Source organism: Strix uralensis, chromosome 2, assembly GCF_047716275.1.
Source record: "Strix uralensis isolate ZFMK-TIS-50842 chromosome 2, bStrUra1, whole genome shotgun sequence".
Taxonomy (NCBI): Eukaryota; Metazoa; Chordata; class Aves; order Strigiformes; family Strigidae; genus Strix; species Strix uralensis.
The window spans coordinates 15,807,053-15,830,406 of NC_133973.1; the positions used below are offsets into that span (position 1 = coordinate 15,807,053).

A 23,354-nucleotide genomic window follows, 5' to 3' on the forward strand; every position below is an offset into this window, starting at 1 on the left:
CTCCTTTTATCAATGCTGAACTGCAGTGCCACAAATGGGACATGGACTCTAATGCCAGGCATATTGGTGGCAAGTTGATGAAAGAATAATTTCAATTTGCAGATAAATGGGCTGAATGTATCATCTAAAATATATCCCATGTGGTATCATGTCTGAAGTCAGTGGTGAAGGACTGTCAATCTGTCACACGTTTCTGGGCGTTAAATCTACGAAGAGCAACATGATTTAAATTTGCCTATTAAAAATGTCTTATTTCTGTGGGTTTTGGTCATTTTTAGTTTTCACAGATGTTGCTTAATGTAAACAATCAGATGCAGAGATAAAGAAAGAATCATTGTGGGCAAAAGAGCTCCAAGAGCCTGTGCTCTTCAGAGGCATGGTAATGCTACTGTATTTAGGATTATTACACAGTAAGTTGGGAAAAACTCATATGTAAGCAGTATAATCACCCTTTCCATGATGTTTTACCCACAAATAAAAATGAGAATTCCCAGTTTGAATAAAAATGATGCCAGCTAGATTTAGATTTGTAGGGTTTGTTTGTTTCCAAATCAAACTTTCAATAAAAGGCCACTTGACAAAATATGGCATATGAGGGCCTATTTATATTTAGATCTCATGTATTTTGACAAAAGAACGTGAATAGGCATGTATTGTTCAAAAATTAATATTAAAGCCCTCCAGCAACAGCTTCTGGTTTCTTGAAAAAAAACCTGCAAAACACCTTTTCTTTTCTGTTCAGTAAAGTGTTTTTCTTGTCTTTAAATATAAATAATCATATAAGGCAATTCTTGCTGTCATATTTCTTTTATATTTTATCCATTCTCTATTTTTATTGTTTCAATTATTTCAATTATTTTGTCATTAAAGCAAGGAGCCAAAAAATTGCTACTGTAATTTAACTAGGATGTTGTATATGCAGTTTATTATATCATATGAAATCTAAGATGGGGAGTTGAGTGATTTGGAATCAAAAGTCAGTTGCTGCTCAAATGTTCTTTAGGATGCTGAAATTTCCTTATATGCTTTATGTAATCATTAGTTAAATACAGAAATTTTCAAGTGAGATATTTTCTTCCAGCATTTTGTCAACATATTTAATACTTGCTCATTTGAATGCTAAGATAATTTTCCCTGTGCACTCTTCTTGGATGTTACACAGCAAAGGATAAACCACGTTGCATAAAATAAACATGCAGTGATATCTGCCATTTTCTAATTAGGGATCTCACACAATATACAGTGGGCACAATATTTACGGTGGACTATCAGGTCCCGTAGTCCCATAGTGACAGTATATATTTGCATGATTAGATCCTTCTGAATAATGATAGAACAAAGATAATCTGTATGGATTTCTCTTTTCTTAGCAGCTGTGTAGATAAATTCTTTTGTTATGAATTATCTTGCTACTTTAATTGAAATAAGTAAAATAATTGGAAACTGTACCGTATGTCTTTGGTAGAAATGAAGAGTGTAATGTTCACAAGGATGCAAGACTATTCTGATACTTCTGCATTAATCAGTTAGCCCTCCTACTATTGTCTCACAGTGCATCAACTGAAACAAAAAGGGAGTTTTCTGGTGACATTTATGCATTCCTCTGCTCTGCAGTCATCTGGATATGCAGCGTAAAGAAGTGACATTGTCCAGTTTGTCAGCTGGAGAACACAAGCATGGAAATGTTAAGTAGTTGTCTGAAGGCGTGCTTTGGGGCTCTGGTCTGTGACCCACCAGTAAACATCACACTTCAGGGACTTTTGCTGAACACTAAGTCTTCTTTCTTAAATTCCCATGAAATAACTACATTTCATCTTTTGTCATTTTTCCACTTTTTTAGGGGAATTTGGAGAAGTGTGCAGTGGACGCCTAAAGCTGCCTTCTAAAAAGGAAATTTCAGTGGCTATCAAAACCCTGAAAGTTGGCTACACAGAAAAACAGAGAAGGGACTTCCTGGGAGAAGCAAGCATCATGGGACAGTTTGACCACCCTAATATCATTCGATTAGAGGGAGTCGTCACTAAAAGTAAGATATGACAGGGGCATCTGTTTTGCATGGGAAGTGTCGCTGGAGCTCCCTTGCAACTTAAATTATTCTGTGATTCGCTGATCTTTCAAGGAAGAGCAAACGCAAATGAAAAACTGAATCATCCATGTTTATGCTCTGCAAACCCTTCCAGAAATGTTTACAACCCTGTCAGTATGTACCAAATGTACTTCAAAAGAGATAACATCAGAAACACATAGCTTGGCTTCTGCAAGGTATATTGTTTTTTCTCAAAAGCAGGAAAAAAATTACCCATGTGAAAGCACCAGCTAAACCCACACTGATGGATCCGCCGCAGAACAGTGTCAGAGGCAGTTGCCCGCAGCGCAGCTGCAGGACCTTCACGTCTTGCTGCGCTCAGGCTGACGAGAACTTGGAAATGGTAGCCTGGGTTGATGAGCTGCGAAAAATTGGGGAATAAAAATAGTCTGCTTGAAAAAAATACTGAGAACATGGAGGAAAAGGAGCATTTCTGAAGAACGCTGCAGCTCAGTAACAAACTGGCAGGTTAATAAATGCCAGAGCTACAAATTGCTGCAAAGTGGCCAAGAGGCACTTGCTGATAATCTGTTAGGAGTCATGGAGTCCCATGTCCTAAGGTTTCCTAATTGCACTGAAGCAGTATGTTCTGCTTCCAACCTAATCATTAGATTTTATCATTAGTACAAATTAATGAACAACCTACCTGGCTACAGCGACTGATACTAGTAAATTAACAAATGAGTCCAAACTTTTTCCTACATGGTTTTCATGCAGGGAAAATACTCCATGTGTTATTCAGTATGTACCAGTGTGAGGCATTTTAAAGGTCCCCATCCTCCAGAATCTATACCTCTTAGTAAGTATCTCAAAAAAAATCTTGGAGCTTTAAGATGTCAATAGTAAAATTGATTTTATTTCTTTGATAATATATATATTTTTTCTAATAGACATTTTCTAAATCTGCCTTTGGCTGGTTTTTTTATGGGTTTGAGGGGTTTTTTTAGAGCATATTTTTGTCTATGTTTATGATAACAAATCACCTGCTCTTTCTGATACAAAAAAAGTAATTGAAATTTCCATCTGCATGTGGTACCTTCCCAGAAAAGTAACATATTTGACGAACGCTCTCCAGCTCCACTTTCGTTAAGATAACAGCAAGTTGTAACAGGCATTGCTGAATGGTGGGGTTGGTCTTAGAGCTCCTACCCAGCTTTCCCATGGCAACCGTGGTAGCCTCCTTGAAGCTGCCCAGATCCAGCATGCTCTGCTCCTTATGAGCAGCTGGTGAGATTTGGTGCTGGTGATGCTGCTTCATGTAGGCAAGTTCTGGCTCTTGTTGCTTGTGCTGCTGATTGTCCTCTACCTTGAGGTGGAAAGACAGAGACAGTTGGTAGTAGAAGAGAGAGGTTGCATGAAGTACCAAAACCAGCTTGTTCTGTGAGACATAAACTCAGAGACTTCAGCTACACTTTCTAAATTTAAATTGCAGCATAAGGTGATAAATTTAATGATCAAATTTATCTACCTGTGGTAGTTTTTAGGTAGGAGATTGATAAGGTTTTATATAAAGTATTCTTAAAAAAAATGCTCTGAGATTTTTCAGGGAAGTGGAAAATATTGGTAGGATGTTTTCTAGTTCATCCTAGAAGACTCTGCTGGCAAAGCAGCTCCTTGCCATTTCAGTGAATTGCTTGTAATGTGCTGAGCACGTTTCCAGTTTAACTGGGTAGAAGTATACCAAATACTTTGTTCTTAAGTAGATGGTTTTCTTGGTTTTAAGGAATCTCTTTTTAAAAATTGTGTGATTCAAGGTTTCACAAACATTGATGGGTATGAAAGAATTTCATAGCTTACTGCAACAAATTATATGATATAAAAAAACCCCACAAGAATGTGTCTAAAAATAACTAGTGAAAAGTATGTGAAAAGTATGTAAAACCCTATATGTTATGAAGAGACATAATTACAATAATAATGCTTTCTCTAGGTGTGATTCATGAAAGTCTGTTTTCCTGATTTAAATAACAAAGAAGTTATTCTTCAGTTTAGGTCTCACAATCCCATTAGGAAAGGACTGCCAGGTTTGCCTGTATAAATCCAAGTTATCTTCTGCTTTTTAATGACACAGGCTTTGTACAGTCAGAATAAGATTTGCAGTCCCAAAATTGCTTGAAACGCCAGCATCAGTCTGTACACAGCTGAGCTAAAATCTATTTTGTTACATTTTGTATTCCTGTGGCACTTGAGAAAATAATTTAATTGCTGTGCATGCAGGAATTTGTGCATTGCTTTTGAATGTGCATTACTAATTCTGTCTGTATTCTGTATAAGTGACTATTAGTAAGTCTGCTACTCAGCTGTATTCACAGTAGACTGCTGTCTATTTTGGGTGGGGGGGTGGGAGTGCCAGCTGCCTATCACATTTAAGTATGAGAGAGTAAGCCCTGAATATTCCCAGCTGAAGTCAATAAAAGCCTCAGGGATACAACACCCTCCCTAGATAGCTTGAATACAGGAGTTGAGAAAACTGCTCTGGAATTATTTATATCAGTTTTACTGGATAAAATTATATGGCATAAATGCAAGTAAAGATAATAATTTATTTTATTTAGCATTCTGTAGGGTGACAGAAGGACATGAAGGTTGTGGGGTTTGTTTTTTTTAAACCAAACCAATATACTCTAATAACAAATTAACAAGTGTTCACATTTTGTAATGATAGCTATTAAATCACACACAAAAGCGTTAGTTTATGTACAGTCACTAGAGAGCCTGTGGAGTATTTGCTGGATCACGCTCAGTACAGGTAATGCATGACAAACAGCTGATAGGACCTTTTCTTCATTAACCAAATTCTTTTTGACAGGTGGCCCTTAGCAATCATCTAGCTTTTCATACTAAGCAGATCTTCTGAAACAGCTCCTAATAACTGTAATTGTTGTGATCCCTATAACAGGGCTGTTTGGTATGAGGAGTTCTTAAGCTGGGTGGCTCTGGTTTGCCAGTGGGACACCCCACTGGCAGTATGAAGAAGGTGCACCCACCAGATAAGACTTCAGCGCTTTGCTCCAACGCAGAGTTGTCCCCCTGCTTCACATTGGTTTCTGTTCTACATTTTCCTGCCGCTACACCAGTCTCCTGGGCACGCTGTAGGCAGTAGTCTTAATAAACAGTGCGCATGTTCTGCTTAGTTTACTAATAATTTACAGCAATTTGTAGACTGTTAGTATAATAAATTTCAACAACCCTGTTGACACAAGTTGTTATCATGTATAAACGGCTGTGCTTTGATAAATGAATGCAGAATGTTCTTTTAAAAGTGCACCGTGTTGCTTCGGAGCATATGCTTCTTATTATGGACACGTTTCCAACTGAATGAGCATGAAGCCCTGCACTTGGGGCTTTCTGAGTATGAGTGAGCAAGGCAAGAAGATGCTGTCTTAATAATTTGAAAGACGTATCTTCTTACTCTAATTTCAGTCTTCTGATGTGTCATAAAATTGACTGAATTTATACAGAAACCAGGAAGCTGTATCCTGGTTTCAAAGTATGTGGATTTAGCACAGAAAGTTTTGGGTAGCCCCATCGGTGTGCTACCTTTTACTTGAAAGATCCAGCAGCATTTCCATGTGTTACCAGAAATGCCTCTGGGTTAATGTTACACACACAGTGTAAGTTAGGTACTTTCCCTTGCATTGCCTATTTCTTGCTTACAAGAGTAATTAAGCAAAAGATTTTTATTTTTATTTTTTTTTTTTTTTTTAGATTTTACATTGTTAGGTCTTTTATCTGTACCATATCCTATATAATTCAAGATTAATGTTTTGGATAAAGTGTTTGTTCCTATTAGTTAATGGATGACAGAGTCGATTACCCATTAGTGACTCCCACAGTATAACACATCATTTGCACAGCAGAGAGAAGATATTTTGACCCATTAATCCATGCAAAGAGGACAAAAGATTTTTTTCTCATTACATTAAGCTCATTCTTTGAAATTAATAATTCTCTTCTAAGAATTTCTGTTTGGTAGAAGTTGTGTTTTCTGTAAAACAAGCAAAAAAGGAGTTGTTACCATTTACTTTGCTTTTTTAATGGCTTTCTTGCTTTTAATTTTACTTGGTAGGTCTTTCAAGCCTCATGCTGTTCAATTTTAAAAGCTAAGATACCACCATGCCTGCTAGACAATATGCAGGCCTTTGTCATTCTGTTATGATCAGATGCCTTCCTATATTCTATGTGAAATACTAATTCATCTCCTTAAATAACTTCATGCTCTTACCCACCTTTCTCTCTGCCACAAAGAGAAAATAAACAAAGCTTTAGAAAATATTATGAAATAATAAAATCCATATGATGGTAAAATATTAGCAGGGCAATGACCTTTCTCTGGAAACTTTACCGTAATCACATTAATTTTTGCATTCATTCCTCTCCCACATGTCAGAGTCGCATATAAAATCTTGGTTATGTTACAAAATACCTTAGGATAGAAAGAATGATTTCACAAACGGGTCTGAATCTGCACAAGCAAATTTTGAAAAATATTAGAGGCTTTTGAAGGATGCAGGGCTGTTTCTTGAGAACATGCCTCTGCCCCGTGGCTGTAGGGTGTTTGACCCCCAGCTAGGTTGTGCTTGGCAGGAGGGAGGTTCGTGTTATCAGTGATCCTGCCGCAGAGGGAAAGAGGGCTGACTCCCAGAAGTGGAAGGTGGCTGTGTTACAGCTCTGCTTTTCTTTCCAATGCCCTGTAGTACTTTTATACTGCACTCTCCCATCTCTATCCCCACCCCAACATTTTCCTCGGCTTATGCTAGGAAAATACTGAAGCTCTACAATTTAAATGCTTTGTAAATAACCTCCTGAGGGAGAGGGTTGTTGCTATTGCCTCCATGTGCGCTATTTAATCTCTCCGTTATTGTAGTAACTCTAGGGACGTAGTGACTGTGCCCATGCGGTAGAGCCCTGCTCCACAGTCCTTGCACCTCCCTTGTGCAGACCAGGGCACCTCTGGAGAGAAACTGCAACTCCCGCCACAGCAAGTGCCCAGTTGCCTTCCGGAGGGAACCTGAGGGCAAATGCATGGCAGAATACACCTACTTCGTTGCATAAATTTAGCAGTTCTGTGAAGGATTGTATTCAATGGTGATGGATAAGACACTGTACACTGAAAATGCAGGATGCTTCTCTTTGTTTCTTGGGAGCTGAGCTGCTAAAAATTGTATCAGCTTATGCTGAAATGACTGTGTTTCTGTTGATGTCAGTGGAATCACAATTATGTTGTGGACAGAGCTGGTTTTGCCCATGCATCTTTGGCTTTTTTTTAAAACGTAAAATTATCCTTGGGATTTGAAAGATTTGGGCACATTTCTGAAATGCCTGTTTTTACTGATCGTTATGTATTCATTTTAAATGCCTGACCCCTGTAATATATTTGCAGGTAAACCGGTTATGATTGTTACTGAATATATGGAAAATGGTTCCTTGGACAGCTTCCTACGGGTAAGTGCAATAGAGAACTACATGGTGCAGGACTGGCTCTTGTTCTGAATTTGTTATGAACTTGCTGCCACTGTATTCTGATTCATCATCAGCTCTTGTTGCTTGATATTTCATTATTTCTGTTTGGTTTTGTGTGCATTGTGATGTGCTCAGAAAGCCAGGTAGGGATCTGCTTGTCCATTTTGACTGCTTGCAGTAAGTATTATTCCAAAATGAGAACATTTTTGTTTTATTAGTATGTCACATCAATAAAAAAACAAACCATAACAACGTTCTGACACACAAAAATGGAAATTGTTTTTCTGAAGGCTGAATTCCTACTGTAATGCAGTTATGCTTATTGGTTGGCCGCCTGTATGTCTTACTAAGCAATTTCCAAAGTGAACAGATTTGTGGGAATTTTATCAGTAAACCAATAGTACTGCGCCAAGAGCCGTTTCCCTAAATGTGAAAAGTTTAGGGAATAACCCCATGCCTGGGGGTGTTTGAAATGTTTTGCTAGCAAACTTTATTGGCCTGTTTTCTTTCCCCAACCTTAGACATACTAATACTGATTGTTGATTTATCTTTATTTTCTGTCAAAGTTGGCACTGAGCCTAAAAAAATTTGAATGCTCCCTGTGTCACCAAGATTTACTTGTGGCAAAACAAGAAGTGTAGCAGAAATGAAATCCCATCTGAGGGGAAACACTAGTTTAATTTTAATTTGTTAGGGCAAACTCAGCCATGGCTGGGAGACTGCTTTGGTTCTGCCACGGCTGAATGACATTATCCCCCAAATTCATAACACTGAACTAGACGTTTAACCCCAAAAGGGGATATATTGTCAACCTTAGTTTCAGTATGTACTATATATGTTATGATGTTCACTAGAGCATGTAAAATACATATAAATAATGTGTCAGTATATCTGAATGAAATATATCTGTACTGAACTATATATATTTTGTTTAGGCTGAAAATCCTTGAAGAAAGCTCTGAGGAAAGGAGAATAATTTCTGACTGTACAAAACAGTTGTTCAGCTTGTCCATTCATTTGAGTGTGGTTTTGGTTTTTTTTTTTTCACTACCATTGTGTGGAAACATAGATAAGAACCTTGTGACTCATTAATATCATAGACAACTCAGGCCGTATAACCCTTTTTATAAATGCCTTTTAAAACCAGTTAGTTTTCTTTCCCCATTGCCATTGAAAGGCTATCTGAGCATCTCCTTCCTTTCATGGTTAGAAACCTTCTTCTAATTTCTAGCTAAATCTTTTTCAGGGTCTGTATAGATCCTCTTGTGTTGGCTTTAGTTAAAGAAGGCTTCATAACAGGGAACTGCTAAGAGTCTTTTATAATAATTAATTTCTTTGTGAAAGGGAATTCTGAGAGGCTCTTTAACCATCTGTTGTGCCATATATTTGTCTAATGTTTACAGTGCTAATATTGCCACTAAGAATATTAATCACAAATGAAATGAATGCAGTCAGTCTTGCAGACTGATTTGTGTGAGCTCACACCACATGGCAGAGCCAGCTCCCATGTATTTAATAAAATTCTGGAAGAAGCAGCAGGAAGAGCTGGAGAGCTGCCCATGATGATACATTTACAGCACTGAGGGATTCGGATTCCTTTGAGAGCTGCTCTGGGTTGTACTGTTGTCCTGTCATCTATGTATCCATATATCAATATCAAAGCTAGATGTTAATAAACAGCATTAATAAGAGCTGGGAGATTTAAAACATGTGTCCAGAAGTAGACAATTAGAAATATATGCAGCTATTGGTTTCTAGGCTAAGTCACAGTGTGTTTAAGTGATTTTTGTGATCCTGAAGTTAAAAATTTTGAGGAATGAGTTTATATTTAATAGAATCTGAAAGCCACTGAAACAGATCAGCATTTGCTTTTGTTAAAAAAATGCATGTGTAATAGAAAACTTTCATTGGTCCATTGGGTAAGGCTGGGATTTTCACTAACAATTCCTATGCTCTGTCAGGGAAGTTGGACATCTGTTTCCCTAATGTCCTGACACTCCAGTCTCATGAGCACACACAACTTAAATTTATGTGCCGCTTTCACACAGGTCCCATCTAGGAAATTAAAATTCTGATGACATCAAGAATGGGAAAAAATTTTTATCTGAATTGAAAATCTGTCCCCTTCCCTCAGCTGACTGGGAGATTATCCTCCGCAGAGCAAAGTAGTTCCACGCGTGGCTTTTAAATCATGACCCCTGACTCAAGAGCTCTTCACTTGAGGAGCTTCCAGGGTCTTTATCAAAAATTATGTGCAAGGAGGAACACGAACAATCTCTGAAATGACATTTCAATCTCTGAAAAAAACATTTCTAATGTTTTCCAGAAACATGATGCCCAGTTCACAGTCATCCAGCTAGTAGGCATGCTTCGAGGGATCGCATCTGGTATGAAATATTTGTCAGATATGGGTTATGTCCATCGAGATCTAGCTGCTCGTAATATCCTCATCAATAGTAACTTGGTATGCAAAGTCTCAGATTTTGGTCTCTCTCGTGTACTGGAAGATGACCCAGAAGCTGCTTACACGACAAGGGTGAGTTTCTCTGTGTGTTTATCCTTTTAAAATTCTTGTTGGTTGCGACAAAGCTAGACTGAAATCTGAGGGAGTCCCTGAGGCTTATACTCTGTTTTGCAGAGGCCATCCAGTCTTGCATGCCCAGAGATGCTCAATAAACCGTAGACTCATCACAGCTGTTTTTTAATTCATGTCTCAGAGAAGTTAGAAGGCAAAAAATATGGTTTCTGTTGGTAGATTATTTTTCTTAAAGTATGCAAAATTCATGGCTCAGTTTCTTTCTGCTGGGTGTGTAAAGGAGTGAATACCACAATAAAGGCCTGAGTTGGTCTGGCACACAATAATGTAAGACTTCATGTGTGCTTTGAGCACGTTTTGTTACGTTGCTGATTTAGCTCCCACCCAGTCAAAAAAATCCTACTCAGCAACAATTTATTTAATTTTTAATCTTTTTTTGGTGTTCTAGTATGATGTGACATATGTCTGATTGGAGCACACTGTTCTTCAAGGGTCTATTATACCTGCTGTTGTACCCCTAACTGAGTAAAAACGAGTAAAACAAAAAAAGAAATCTTGCTTAACAGTGTAATAAACCCCCTGTACTTTCTCCTTCTTATATCATATATACAGAGTGGTACCCATCTTTTGGAGATTTAACAATATCAAGGAGGAGATTTACCTCTCACTTTCATCCTGAGATAGAGAAGCTTTTAGGGGATGGGGGACTGCCCATAGTGTAGACTGTTACTTGTTTCTTTTCTGGATTTCATCCTGCCTGGAAACTATGCTGTTGGCTTAGAGCCTTAGAAAAGCCACAGTACCTTCTAAATACAGCTTTGCTGAACCTCTTGTTCTCACTTGAATAGCACTTCTGTTTTATTGTGGAAACCTTGAAGTCACACATTTAGCTTTGTGTATGTAGATACTACACTGGGATGTCTGGTTGTTCACTTTAATCCTATTGCAAGTAGATTTTATTAACTCCAGAAAAAGTGGCATTAATATTCAGTACCTTAGTCAAGTGTAATTTGCAGTGATGCCTCCTCTTCACTGTACAAACCAGATTAGAGGAGAACATATCAGCATATCAGCAAAATCTTAATGTGCGTTTTGTAGGGCTTCCTTCATTCCTGATCACTGACAGGAGCAATCAATTATTGTGGTAGTTTCCATGCTATCTTCTTTATGATTAAAATAAAATAACGTGACAAAATGAGTAAAGAAATCCTAGCTGTTTTCTTACACGTTATATACACTTTATATACACACACATTTATAGATACATATTTATCAATCATACCTTCATAACTTAACAGGCATAAAGACTCTATTCTTTACTTGACCTTTCAGTGCTTTCTTTGACCTCTGATAAGCTTTGGCATGTTGTTAGAAATATGCAATAAATACATCACTTCAGAAAACTGTCTGCAGAGATCCCTCATGGTTAATATAAAGAGACATTAGTAGGAGAAAGCAGTTTTAGTGGTCAGTATAGGTGCAGTGTTCATAAGTAAATATTAATATAATGCAAGAGTTCCTCAAGAGAAAATTGTCTGTAGCTCAGCCAGAGGTGTATTGCCTTGTCAGATATGCTTCCCCGCCCTCTTCTTAACTCCTGTGAAAGTAATGGGTGTTACTGTCCCTGAGGTAAACAGTTTTAGATCTAGTATTTATCTGGTCTCATGTTTAACCTCCCTCCCCCAGGATGTACACTTGCAAGCTAAGGCGATTACTCCGTGTCCTACCACCACTGCCCATAGCCAGGTGATCGATCTCCACTTTAAAGCAGCTGCTTAGGTGCATGGAGATTGCTGTCCTCTTCACATGCATACCTCCATTCTTTTATTTTCTAAGCAATTTTTTCCAAACTTACTATTCTTGCTGGTCTCCTTCAGATTCTTTTCAACTTAACTACATTTTCCTTAAATGTGATGCCCAAAATGGGATACTAATCCCCCCCACCAAGCATGACATATTTATCTCATGTTTCTTACACATGCCCTTTGTGTTAATATCTCCATGGGTGAGAAGTCTCTATTTCTACTCCCACCCCCAGCACAGCTTTGCCACATGGTTAGCTCATGTTCTGCTCGGACACATACTTCTACCAGGCTTTGAAGTTCCATTCTCTTATTCCAAAATTCATCTGGGCATAAAAACTAATCTGTTATTTAGTAATGGCATTTTGTATACCCACATTAAGAGCTGAAGATACCTTTGGGTCCTAGTTAACTTAGATGAAAAAGTTGTATGAGGAGGAATAATTAGCTCCCCATCAAACTGCATACCACACAGCTTTATAAGGGAAACAGATTTCCCTGAAAACTAAGCACACGTCAGTGACTTATATCCATGGGTGGCTAAGGCAACCCAGGGTACACAGGGTGTCAGTGTTTCTGTCCAGTGTTACATGTGGATTTCCTATGGCCAAGTAGAGAGTTGGATTTTTTTTTCTTCCTCTCCTCCTGCCACCTATTTTCTAAGACTACCTGCCTATTTATATTTAGGTAGTGAAATCAGATGGAAAGAAACCATTTTGTAAAGTGTAATCATCTGTGTGCAGTAAACTCCATCTGGCCTTTATGGTATATATGCAAACTGCTGCAGGAAGATGCTCAGATAATTAAAACTTTCAAATACAGCCTAGGACAAATCTAATTTCCTTCAAAAGCAGTTGCTGAATATACCTCTGCTACATCTTGACTCTGAGAGAAGGACAAAGCTATTTATTGTTCATCTTTTTGCTCAAGTTTCCTTTGAAGGGAATCTTGTATATGTGTCCAGGTAGTGTGTCCCTGGAGTATGTTTGATTCCCAGCTTAACCAACTGGGGGTCACAAGTGTGAAACAGAGCTCCAGTCCACTGGCAGAAAGCTGGGCAGTTCACGTTCCTGCTGCTTAGTCGTATCACAAAACACAGGACGGTTTCCTAGTCTGCTTCTAGTGCATTTTGCGAGCACTAATTATAGAATCATAGTATTATAGAATAATAGAATAGTTTGGGTTGGAAAGGACCTTTAAAGGTCATCTAGTCCAACCCGCCTGCAGTGAGCAGGGACATCTTTGACTAGATCAGGTTGCTCAGAGCCCCGTCCAACCTGACCTTGAATGTTTCCAGGGAGGGGGCAGCCACAGCTTCTCTGGGCAACCTGTGCCAGCGTCTCACCGTCCTCATCATAAATAATTTCTTCCTTATATCTAGTCTGAATCTACCCTCTTTCAGATTAAACTGTTACCCCTCGTCCTATCCCTACACTCCCTCATCAAGAGTCCCTCCCCAGCTTTCCTGTAGCCCCCTTGAAGTACTGGAAGGCCGCTATAAGGTCTCCCCAGAGCCTTCTCTTCTCCAGGCTGAACAACCCCAACTCTCTCAGCCTGTCCTCACAGGGGAGGTGCTTCAGCCCCTGATCATCTTCGTGGCCTCCTCTGGACCCACTTGAGCAGGTCCATGTCCTTGTGTTGTCCAGAGCTGGACACAGCACTGCACGGGGGGTCTCACAAGAGCAGAGCAGAGGGGGCGAACCATCTCCCTCGACCTGCTGGTCACACTTCTCCTGATGCAGCCCAGGATACAGTTGGCTTTCTGCTTTGCAAGCGCACATTGCTGGCTCATGTCCAGCTTTTCATCCACTAGTACCCACCATAAGACAAAACAAACACAAAAATAGTGCCACTTTTTAAAATAATGGTGTCATCCCAAACAATTTCATGCCTTTGCAACTAAAGGACGACAACTACTCAGCAAGATCTTTGAAAAAAACAAAACAAAACAAAAAATCCAAATTATAACCGCAATTCCAAACATTCAAACAGTAAAGAATGCATATTATATTAATGGATAGAGACTTTTTCCTCCCCTCCACCTCTTCCCACTCCCAGTTCTCCATTTAGTATCAGTGGTACTAGGGAAATTTATAGAGTTAGATACAAAGATAGACGTTTTAGCTATTTAGCCTCCTCTTCTACCTCTATTTTCTACCTGTAAATGTCAAATCCTGAGAACGATTCTATTGCTTTAATTCATTATTGCAATTCAGGATTTGTATACCCTCCAGAAGCCCAGTCAGCCCTTCAGGCTTTCAATACACACCACTGACTGGGTGAAATTTTATGTTGTTCTGTTCTCAGAAGCTGTGTCTGAAGCTTTGCATAAAGAATAAGAACATGTATCGGGTTATATATCAATAATATATGTATCCCTTTTTTATATTAATACATAATCTGTGATATTCATGCTATTGTACAAGAGCTCTGAAGGATATGTAAAGATCACAGGTGGACATGTGAAATACAGAGAATCAGGAATTGTAAGAAAACTGCTACCTGACAGGGTCATTTTTTTCCTCCTGAATTATTGTCACTGACTCGATACCACAAAAGGCCTTTGGCAACCTGTGGTCTGCCTGCTTACAGAAGCAGAAGCCAGCATGTGAATCAGGCTGACTGTTTGGATTATTTTTTTACTGAGCCTTTGTGCTGGAGGGGATGTACTGTAATTATCTATATTCTCTGTACCTATTCGCTTTTAATTGAAAGGCCAAGATTGCATTAAAATTGTCATTGTCAAATTGATCTTTTTTTATTCTTATTATTTTTAGATATCTGTATGACAAGTGGGTGGAGTAATGACACAGTATGAACTAGAAGTAAATTTAAGCCATCACACATGTAGAGGGACTGTAATTATGTCTCTCAAATGCATAATATTTGGGTAATCAGTAGCCGAACTTTGACTATTTAAGCACCTAGTCAGATACATCACTGGTGTTCGTGACATTTCAGCATAAAACACTGTCCAGTTATTATATTTGCATGGATAACTTCTCATTAAATCTACATCACTTCAAAAAATGCTGTGCTTTGATGGCAAGTATTCTGGTAGCCTGTGCCCCCACATAGCATGCCAGAGCAGGGAGGGCAGGGCAAGCACGGGGAAGGGCACACAGGTCCTTTCTGTTATGCACACGTTATGGTATTATCTGGTTATGCACACATTATTGTATTATCTGGTGCTTGACAGAAATTTGTTGTGGTTTGTTCGTTCCCTATATATGCAAACCCACCATAATAGTCTGAGTGTATTGAAGGGTGTGGTAAAAAAAGGAAACAAAACCCCACAAATTCTCTTGCCTGATCAGCACAAGGGAGAAAAGCAGTGTTCTGTTGTCATTTACCACTCCAGAAGGAGATAATTTCAAGATAAAATATTCATTAGTAAGGGGTGAACAAGTACCATCAGGTAATTTGCAGGTGCTTAAGAGGGTAAATCAGGATCATCTCACTCACATGAAACCATCTTATTCTGTACCAGTGAGATATCTCCTGAACTAGCCTAAGTCCTCATGTAATGAATTAATGTCAGGCTTTTATCTTCAGGTTTTCCTGCAAAGTTCTTCTAATAATTCTGTTAGAATCCATTTTTCTTGATTCTCCTCTCCCGAGGCCTGTGGCTTAGGTGCCTGTGGCAGTCACCCTGTAACAGATTATAAATCAGAATATTGGAACGGGTTATGAAGGTCTGGAAACAACTGCCTTGTACTGCAGTGCCAGACATGCTAGAAATAAATTGAGGACTTCATTGACTTTAGATGAATTATGCTGAATGACCAGATACTGTAGGAATCACAGCTCTATCTAGAGCAGATAAAGCTTTCAGTTACCGCTGCTCACTAATTTCAAACCCCGAGAGTGGTTCTCTGACCTAGACTGACAGGGATTTTGAGCTGCAGTAACACACTCCTACAATTTGTAATACTAATGCTTTCTTTCTACTCAAATCCAGACAGCTTATTTGGCTACATGATGAGCATGCCCTTAAAGGAAGACCATGACAAAAATACGTAAAACTTGTGTTTATCTTCAGAAAATAATCAGTAAATATATTAGCAGTATCTAGTGATGCATGCACATGTAAATTTCTCTTTATAAGCCTCTATCAAATAAATTTGGGCAAACCTTTTCCCTAGGCATATCTATAACAATTTTTCATTTAGCAAGTTTGTCTTACATATTCAGTTCTGATAGTAATAATTTTGAAGGGTAGGAGCCCAGTAATATCAGCCAATAATATTAGAATTTCAGATTTTCCAGTGGAGGATAAGCAACAGAGACAATAGATAAAGAAGATTATATCGCATGAAAGCCTGAGGGATATAAAATACGTAATTTAAAAAAAAAGCCAACAAACAACAGGTAAGATTTCTTAGCACATTTGTCATAGCAGTTTACAGAGCAGGTATCATTATACTCATTTTAAATATCTGGGTACTGAGGAAAGGGGGTAAAGACCAAAAGACGAGGAAAGAAACAAGTATGGGAGCTTACTTTTCCCAGCTCCCACTCTATGGTCTAGGAAAAAGTGTTTGGTTTAATTTTTGCAAAAGTAAATGCAGCCCTGCGGAGAAGGACTTGGGGGTATTAGTGAATGGAAAATTGACTTTGAGCCAGCAATGTGCTCTCGCAGCCTGAAAGCCAACCGTGTCCTGGGCTGCATCAGAAGAAGTGTGACCAGCAGGTCGAGGGAGGGGATTCTCCCCCTCTACTCTGCTCTGGAAAGACCACCGGTGCAGTGCTGTGTCCAGCTCTGGGGGCACCAACATAAGGAGGACATGGACCTGCTCAAGGGGGTCCAGAGGAGGCCACGAAGATGATCAGGGGCTGAAGCACCTCCCCTGTGAGGACAGGCTGAGAGAGTTGGGGTTGTTCAGCCTGGAGAAGAGAAGGCTCTGGGGAGACCTTATAGCGGCCTTCTAGTACTTAAAGGGGGCTACAGGAAAGGTGGGGAGGGACTCTTGATCAGGGAGTGTAGGGATAGGACGAGGGGTAATGGTTTTAAACTGCAAGAGGGTAGATTTAGATTAGAGATAAGGAAGAAATTTTTTATGATGAGGACGGTGAGACGCTGGTACAGGCTGCCCAGAGAAGCTGTGGCTGCCCCCTCCCTGGCAGTGTTCAAGGCCAGGTTGGATGGGGCTTTGAGCAACCTGGTCTAGTGGAAGGTGTCCCTGCCGATGGCCGGGGGGCTGGAACTAGATGATCTTTAAGGTCCCTTCCAACCCAAACCATTCTATGTATTTTTGCTCAGATCAGTTCTGTGTAAGTTATGTAAGATATCTTTGATCCTGGCAAAGGATATTGACAAGAATATACTGATTTCTCGCAAAGCAGAAAATTGAAGAGGTAGTATATGTTCAAACGAGATGTGTATTTCTCAAAAATGATGGAGAGAAGCAAAAAGGGATTTTCTAATGCTGAATGATCATGGCTTTGGAATTTCAAAATAGACTTTTTGAATTACAGCAAGCCTTATAATTTTCAAAGGTAACAGCAATAGAAAACCATGCATTTAGTTTGAAATGACTTTTCAGATTTTTCTGCATATATTGATATTTGGACATCTGCTAAAATGTAAATGTTGCATAATCCTTTGGGGAGAATTGTCTTTTTGTTAAAAAGCTTATTGGTCTAAAAAATATTTTCTAGAACTTTGGGGTTTTTGCTTTTCTTGCTCTTAAACTATTCAGAAAACAAGTCAGCAAAGTCCCCTTTTAAATACAAAGATAAGATTGACTTTTTATGACAAATTGGGGAGAAGAATAGCAAAATTGTAGTTTTACACTGTTCAATGGCAGTTGATTTCTTTTTTAGCTACGTTTTAATGCTCTCCGTATTTTAGTCTCATTTATGTTAATGCCACGTATATCTGTATGTTTGTATAAAGTTACAGATGAGACTTAGTAAAGAAATTTGTTTCCTTGCAATAGAAACTAGGGTTGATGGACCTTCATTTTTCACTAAAACAAAGGCAGAATACCTTTGTTTCATTGAGTTTATAATCTTCCTTACCCTGCAATAAAGCAGTCCCAAAATGTTAAGAAACTAATTAATGTCATTTTGTGTAAATGTGTTTCTCCAATTGTATAAATGACTTTTTCCATAAGATTATAAAGGTAAAGACTTTCTGTCAAATATGATATTTACTGCCCTTGCCTAAAGTGCTCATTTCTAGCCACAAGCACATTTTTCCGTGTGACATCTGGCAATTATTTCTCTAGGGTTCCGCAAGAAAGGCTCCATTTTTGTATCTCAACATGAGCCTGAAGCCACCCACAGAAATTCAGATTTTTTAGAGTAATATTCTGAAAACTCCCAAATGATACTTCAGTGTTTCACAAAACCAGCCATTGTGCTGATGCAAGAAAAACAACATAACTCCTCCCTGCCTCGAGGGCTTTCTTGTGTGGCATGTCATAGGTGTATGTTCTGCCATCCCTCTCTATCCCTCTAAATGTAGCCAAAGCAATTGCTGGAAGATGAGGCCCAGCCTGGCTACGTTTTCATGACACCTAGCTCTGTATCTCAGTTTCTTTCGAATCAGATGGCACAGCCTCTTTCCCAGCAGCGCTGATGCCCTGGGGCACAAGGGGAGGGGTCAGCAGAGGTGAGAGGAGACTTGGGCCTTGTCTGAGGTGGCAGTGCTACTAGGGAAGCAGCCAGGATCAACAGTTCCCTCTTTTATGTCTCCAGCTGGCCAGGAGATTGAAACATTTCATCTCAAACCAAACGCCAGTGTTGGTCTGGCTTGGTCCCTGCTGACACACTAGCCTGTGGGAGTGCTGGCAGGAGGATGGAGTTCAGAAGCCCCTGCTAGCCATGGGGCATGGTGGTGGCCACTCGTGCCTGACTCCAGCAGCCCCTTGAGCTGAACATTCCTTTCCAGAGGTGGTCCACAGGGTTGGGTTTGATCTGTGGAAGTCCTCTGCAGTTTACATCTCGGGTAGGATAGAGGCAGTTTTGTCCTGGAAGTTGAGATGGGGTAGGGTAGGTGAGCACCCTGTGGGCAGGTCTGTTGGCATCCTCAGCGTGCAGCTGCACTGTAAGTCCACTCAGTTTTGTGGGTGACTTCTGAGCGTGTGGGATGAGTGGGAAATGTTTGATTAGGCAGCTCTTTCTGTTCATTGTGGGGGGCTTTTGTCTGTGTAAAATGGCTTTCCCCCAGCATTGATGTTCTTTATTGGAAATCAAAGTTCACTCTACTAGTATGTGTAGAAAAAAGGTCGAAAAAGTGGGATTGATTTCTTTATCATCCCCACATCTAAAGTGGATTTGTTGTGAAAACATTAGGACACAGGAGAGCTTTCCTTGTTTCTTGGCTGTGCCTTGGACTCACTGAGGGACCCCAGACATTTGTTAAGGGGGTATATTATTGCTTATCAATAGGGTATGAGAAAAACAAAATAATTTTTAAGTTCTCAGTACTGTTATGGAGCAGCACTGGGAATTGTGAATAAACTTATAATGAATAGAAGATACGATGTACCTTTTGTGACTAAAGAACATAATCTTATAGATTTCCAAGAGAGAGAGAGAGACATCAGGCTCTCCAGTCTGGCTCCTGTGATGAAACAGTGGTTTCAAATAGTGCTATTTATTTTCTGTGTCCTACCTGTTGGTCCACAAGTAATGTCAAAAATCAATGTTTACCTAATTTTAAGGGTTGTGTGTGAAATGAAGGTTTGTCTTTTGGTTAAGGTAGGGAGTCTGCTAAATAGGATGGGATCCATAAAAACTGTATGCCAAGATAGATTCCTTCTCTGACCTTTGCCAAGCCTCTAAGACATATCTAATGACATTTTGGTGGTCTGAATTGCAGCCTGAGTCAGGCTTGCCTGTGTTGCTTATCTTTAATCTAATTTATGCAATATTAGCCATGAAATTGCAGATGCTTAGGCTTCAGTGTATTTAGTTTTCTAATTAACGCTAATGTCCCCATATCTATTGTTAACCAAGCTAGTTAATCTAAAGCTGGAAAGTGTATGGCTACCCTCAGTGCAGGTACAGTTTATGGAAGTGTAGGCAAAGCATTAATATCTTTACATTCTATTTCTTGTTGATTATTCAGTGGAAATAAAAGCATTTCCTTCCCACACAGGTTATTGTGAGGACAAGTGTATGACTGTAGTATAATGGGGGTTGCCGAGGTACCTCAAATAGCTAGTCTGGTGTGAAATCTTCAGAATATATCCATATACGTGTTGTGCATCCCTGGAACTGGAAACAACTTTAAACTCTCTCAGTTTTCTGTGTTCAAATATAGTCACTCTAGAATTACCTTAAGTAACAAGTTTTTCACCACTATCTTTTAGAACTTTGTTTTCTCATGTATCACTCGCAAATCAGAGTCTTAAAAACCTCTCTCAAAGCTGGCACCATTGGAAATTCTTCCCTCTAATTCTTATCTTGCAGAAACTCAGCCTGAGGCTGTTTGTGTGCATTTTACTATGGCACCAAGTGGTGGCCATAATCAGAGAGATGTTCCCTTAACTGCAATATTAATTGTAATGGTAGCTTTAATTCTTTTCAAGTTTACATCACGTAAGGAGGGCTTGCTTCTCTTGTGACTGTAAAAAATGCTTAAGACCACTTCCCCAGATGACCTTTTTCCATTCTCCCCTCTGTACAGATGACCCTATCCAAATCTGTCTCTGTGACTGTCTCTGACGGCTTTGGAATGGGAAGTTTGTGCATATGGTCACAGTCATTGCCTTGTGCAATTGGAGGCTTGGCGTTAGTGAAATAGAGCAACATCGTGGCCCCGCATTTTCCTTGAATGTCCTAGAAAACATGGGGTGAAACCATAGTGAAACCATGCAGGTTCCACGCCAGCAGGGAATCCACTTGAAATGCCTTACAAATAGCCAAATCCAGCCCTCTCGTGCTGTGCAAAGGGATCTAGGATATAAGCATGAACCTTGTACTAGCTTTTTCATCCTTAATGCTGTAAGACTGTCTTGCCAGTTTCCAAACATTTTATAACTGAAAATCCACCATACTTAGCTTAACATTTATTATCTGTGCATGTTATGCTACACATAAATATATATGTGTACATGCATACAGTATGTATATTATACTATACTATACAACTGTAACGTCCGTAGATTTTGCGGTGTAATGTATTTTACTGTCTATAGTGTACAAGATGCTTTCATGACAAATGGCAATACCATTTTCCATCTTACGCTGGTTTTTACACCAATATAATGATAGTTGAGAATCTCAGAGATAAAACAATCATGCAACATTATATATATGGACTTTTTTATTTTGTTTTGCCCCTAGGGGGGCAAGATTCCTATCCGATGGACATCACCAGAAGCCATCGCGTATCGGAAGTTCACATCAGCCAGTGACGCGTGGAGCTATGGGATTGTTCTCTGGGAGGTGATGTCTTATGGAGAGAGACCATACTGGGAGATGTCCAACCAGGATGTGAGTATATTGTTATCTGAGTTATGTTCTCAAATAAAGGATCAAGCTGTGAAAGGAAGTGAAGCATAATGAAACCAGGTGGCTCTGAGTTTTTGACATTGACATTGAATAAGATGTAGAAATGAATATCTCCAAATCTCCCTGGTCAAGTGAAAGTTCTAATGAACTTCACAAAAAGCCAACATCTTTATAGCAGGGTATTTTGGACTTCTAAAGGAACATCTTAGAGAATTTTAGCACACTGGTGGTTTTCTGTAGGATAATTCACACAATACCACTGCGGTGAAGTCATTGCCTTTTACATTCCTTAGCTTATTGTTAGAACACCCTCCGAAATTTCTGTTGATCCCCTTTGGTTCCACTTGTATAGTATTCTGTGGAAGTTTTCTGTAAATGTCAAATACACAGAATAAATTGCTCTTGGCGCTTGTGAAAAAGAGAAACAAAGCATTTCTACTAAGAGTTTAATGAAACCAAAATACTTCTGGAAGTAATCAGCGAATAAAATAGAGAAGTAGAGTGATCTGATTAGAAGACTTCCAATACAGGCTTCTTTATAAAATTAGTAAACTACCCAAGCCTGATGTCCAAATGATTAATGGATCTCTCCTAGTATTTTTGTAAGAAGTATAGCATTTCCCCAAACAAGATTTTTATTATATCTATATTGGGTTCTTTTTCTGTTATCTTATTAATCCTAGATTTATTCCACAGGAGTTACTTACGAACTGAATTTTCTGAAGCTCAGTCACTAGCACAAATAGATTTTCCAAGGGTTTGGTATATATTGTTACTAGTATTAAAATAAAAAACGTCAGTAACATGGTTGTAGTCAGACATTTTCTATAGTACTTTATGTTAAGCAAGGAAAAAAAATAAAACTTCCTTTCAAATTAGTACCTCTGGAACCCAAGTCTCTTCAGAAAAGTGTATTTCTTTTAATTAGTCATGAATGTTTTTTCTATTATTTGTGGAGATTAATGAATTGTGTTATGTAGGCTGATATAGTAGTGAAATGCCTTTAATAATATCACATTAAAATCAGAAACAGAAGGATTAACCTATTTATGTGCCTCTGCTTCATGTCTACTTAAGCCATGGACTGGTTTCCTATGCCTGTTCTGACTCAGAATAGTTTGTCCTGATTTGAATTAACTGATCCAGATAAAAAGGAAAGATTAACAGAACATGGCTTTATCATTTTCTACTTAGAATGCATTGGGGTTTTTATTCATGGTGCAATAGATACCGTAGGACTGATCAAGAGGTGTTGTACTATAGTGAAGAGGTTGTATCAAAAAGCTTCATAGCAATGTAAATTCTGGGTTAATTCTGTTCTGTCAAACTAGACAAATTATAGACAATCTAGACAAATTTTGTCAATCTAGACAAATGAAAGAATAATTGGGCCTGCACTGCATAGTAGGAAGTGTACGGTTATCCTCGTGGTAAGTTTTAAAGATATTTTCTGGCCCTGTGAGATCCTTTCTAGACTCTCACCTTCCTCAAAGTCACATACTGTGTCTTAACTCCCCTTTCTGTATGCCTAATTTACTGCCTGGTTTACTTTGCAGATAAACCAGAGGCATTGCACGACAAGACAATTAGTGAATAAACACATTTGTTTAAACACAGAATGTCCATGCTAATGTGGTTCGCAGAACTGATAAAACCAAGTTGATTTAAGTGCCTTTAAGTTTTCAAAAACTTTTATCCTTGTGCAGGTGATTAAGGCTGTTGATGAAGGGTACCGCTTGCCACCTCCTATGGACTGCCCAGCTGCCTTGTATCAGCTGATGCTGGACTGTTGGCAGAAAGACAGAAACAACAGACCCAAGTTTGAGCAGATTGTCAGCATCCTGGACAAACTGATCCGTAATCCCAGCAGTCTGAAAATAATCACCAATGCGGCGGCAAGGTGACATATGAGATCTTATATTGCACATAAATAAATGTCTTTGATTTCTTCATCTTCCATAATTAGAATTTCTTTACTTTGTTCACCTGCTTCTTCAAC

General features: G+C 39.0%; 1 protein-coding gene across 5 annotated transcripts in view; it reads left to right on the plus strand.

Moving 5' to 3' along the window:
• Positions 1 to 23,354, plus strand: part of EPHA3 (EPH receptor A3) — a 232,021-nt gene that overhangs the window by 192,408 nt on the left and 16,259 nt on the right. For 4 of the 5 annotated variants that reach the window (XM_074856889.1, XM_074856897.1, XM_074856902.1 and 1 more), the window contains exons 11-15: positions 1,841 to 2,026; positions 7,470 to 7,531; positions 9,876 to 10,085; positions 21,188 to 21,337; positions 23,062 to 23,255. In XM_074856889.1, coding sequence (XP_074712990.1) covers positions 1,841 to 2,026; positions 7,470 to 7,531; positions 9,876 to 10,085; positions 21,188 to 21,337; positions 23,062 to 23,255 — 802 coding nt within the window. Of the gene's footprint in view, positions 1 to 1,840; positions 2,027 to 7,469; positions 7,532 to 9,875; positions 10,086 to 21,187; positions 21,338 to 23,061; positions 23,257 to 23,354 lie in introns of those variants that run through there. The other variant, XR_012627198.1, reaches the window with a different exon arrangement.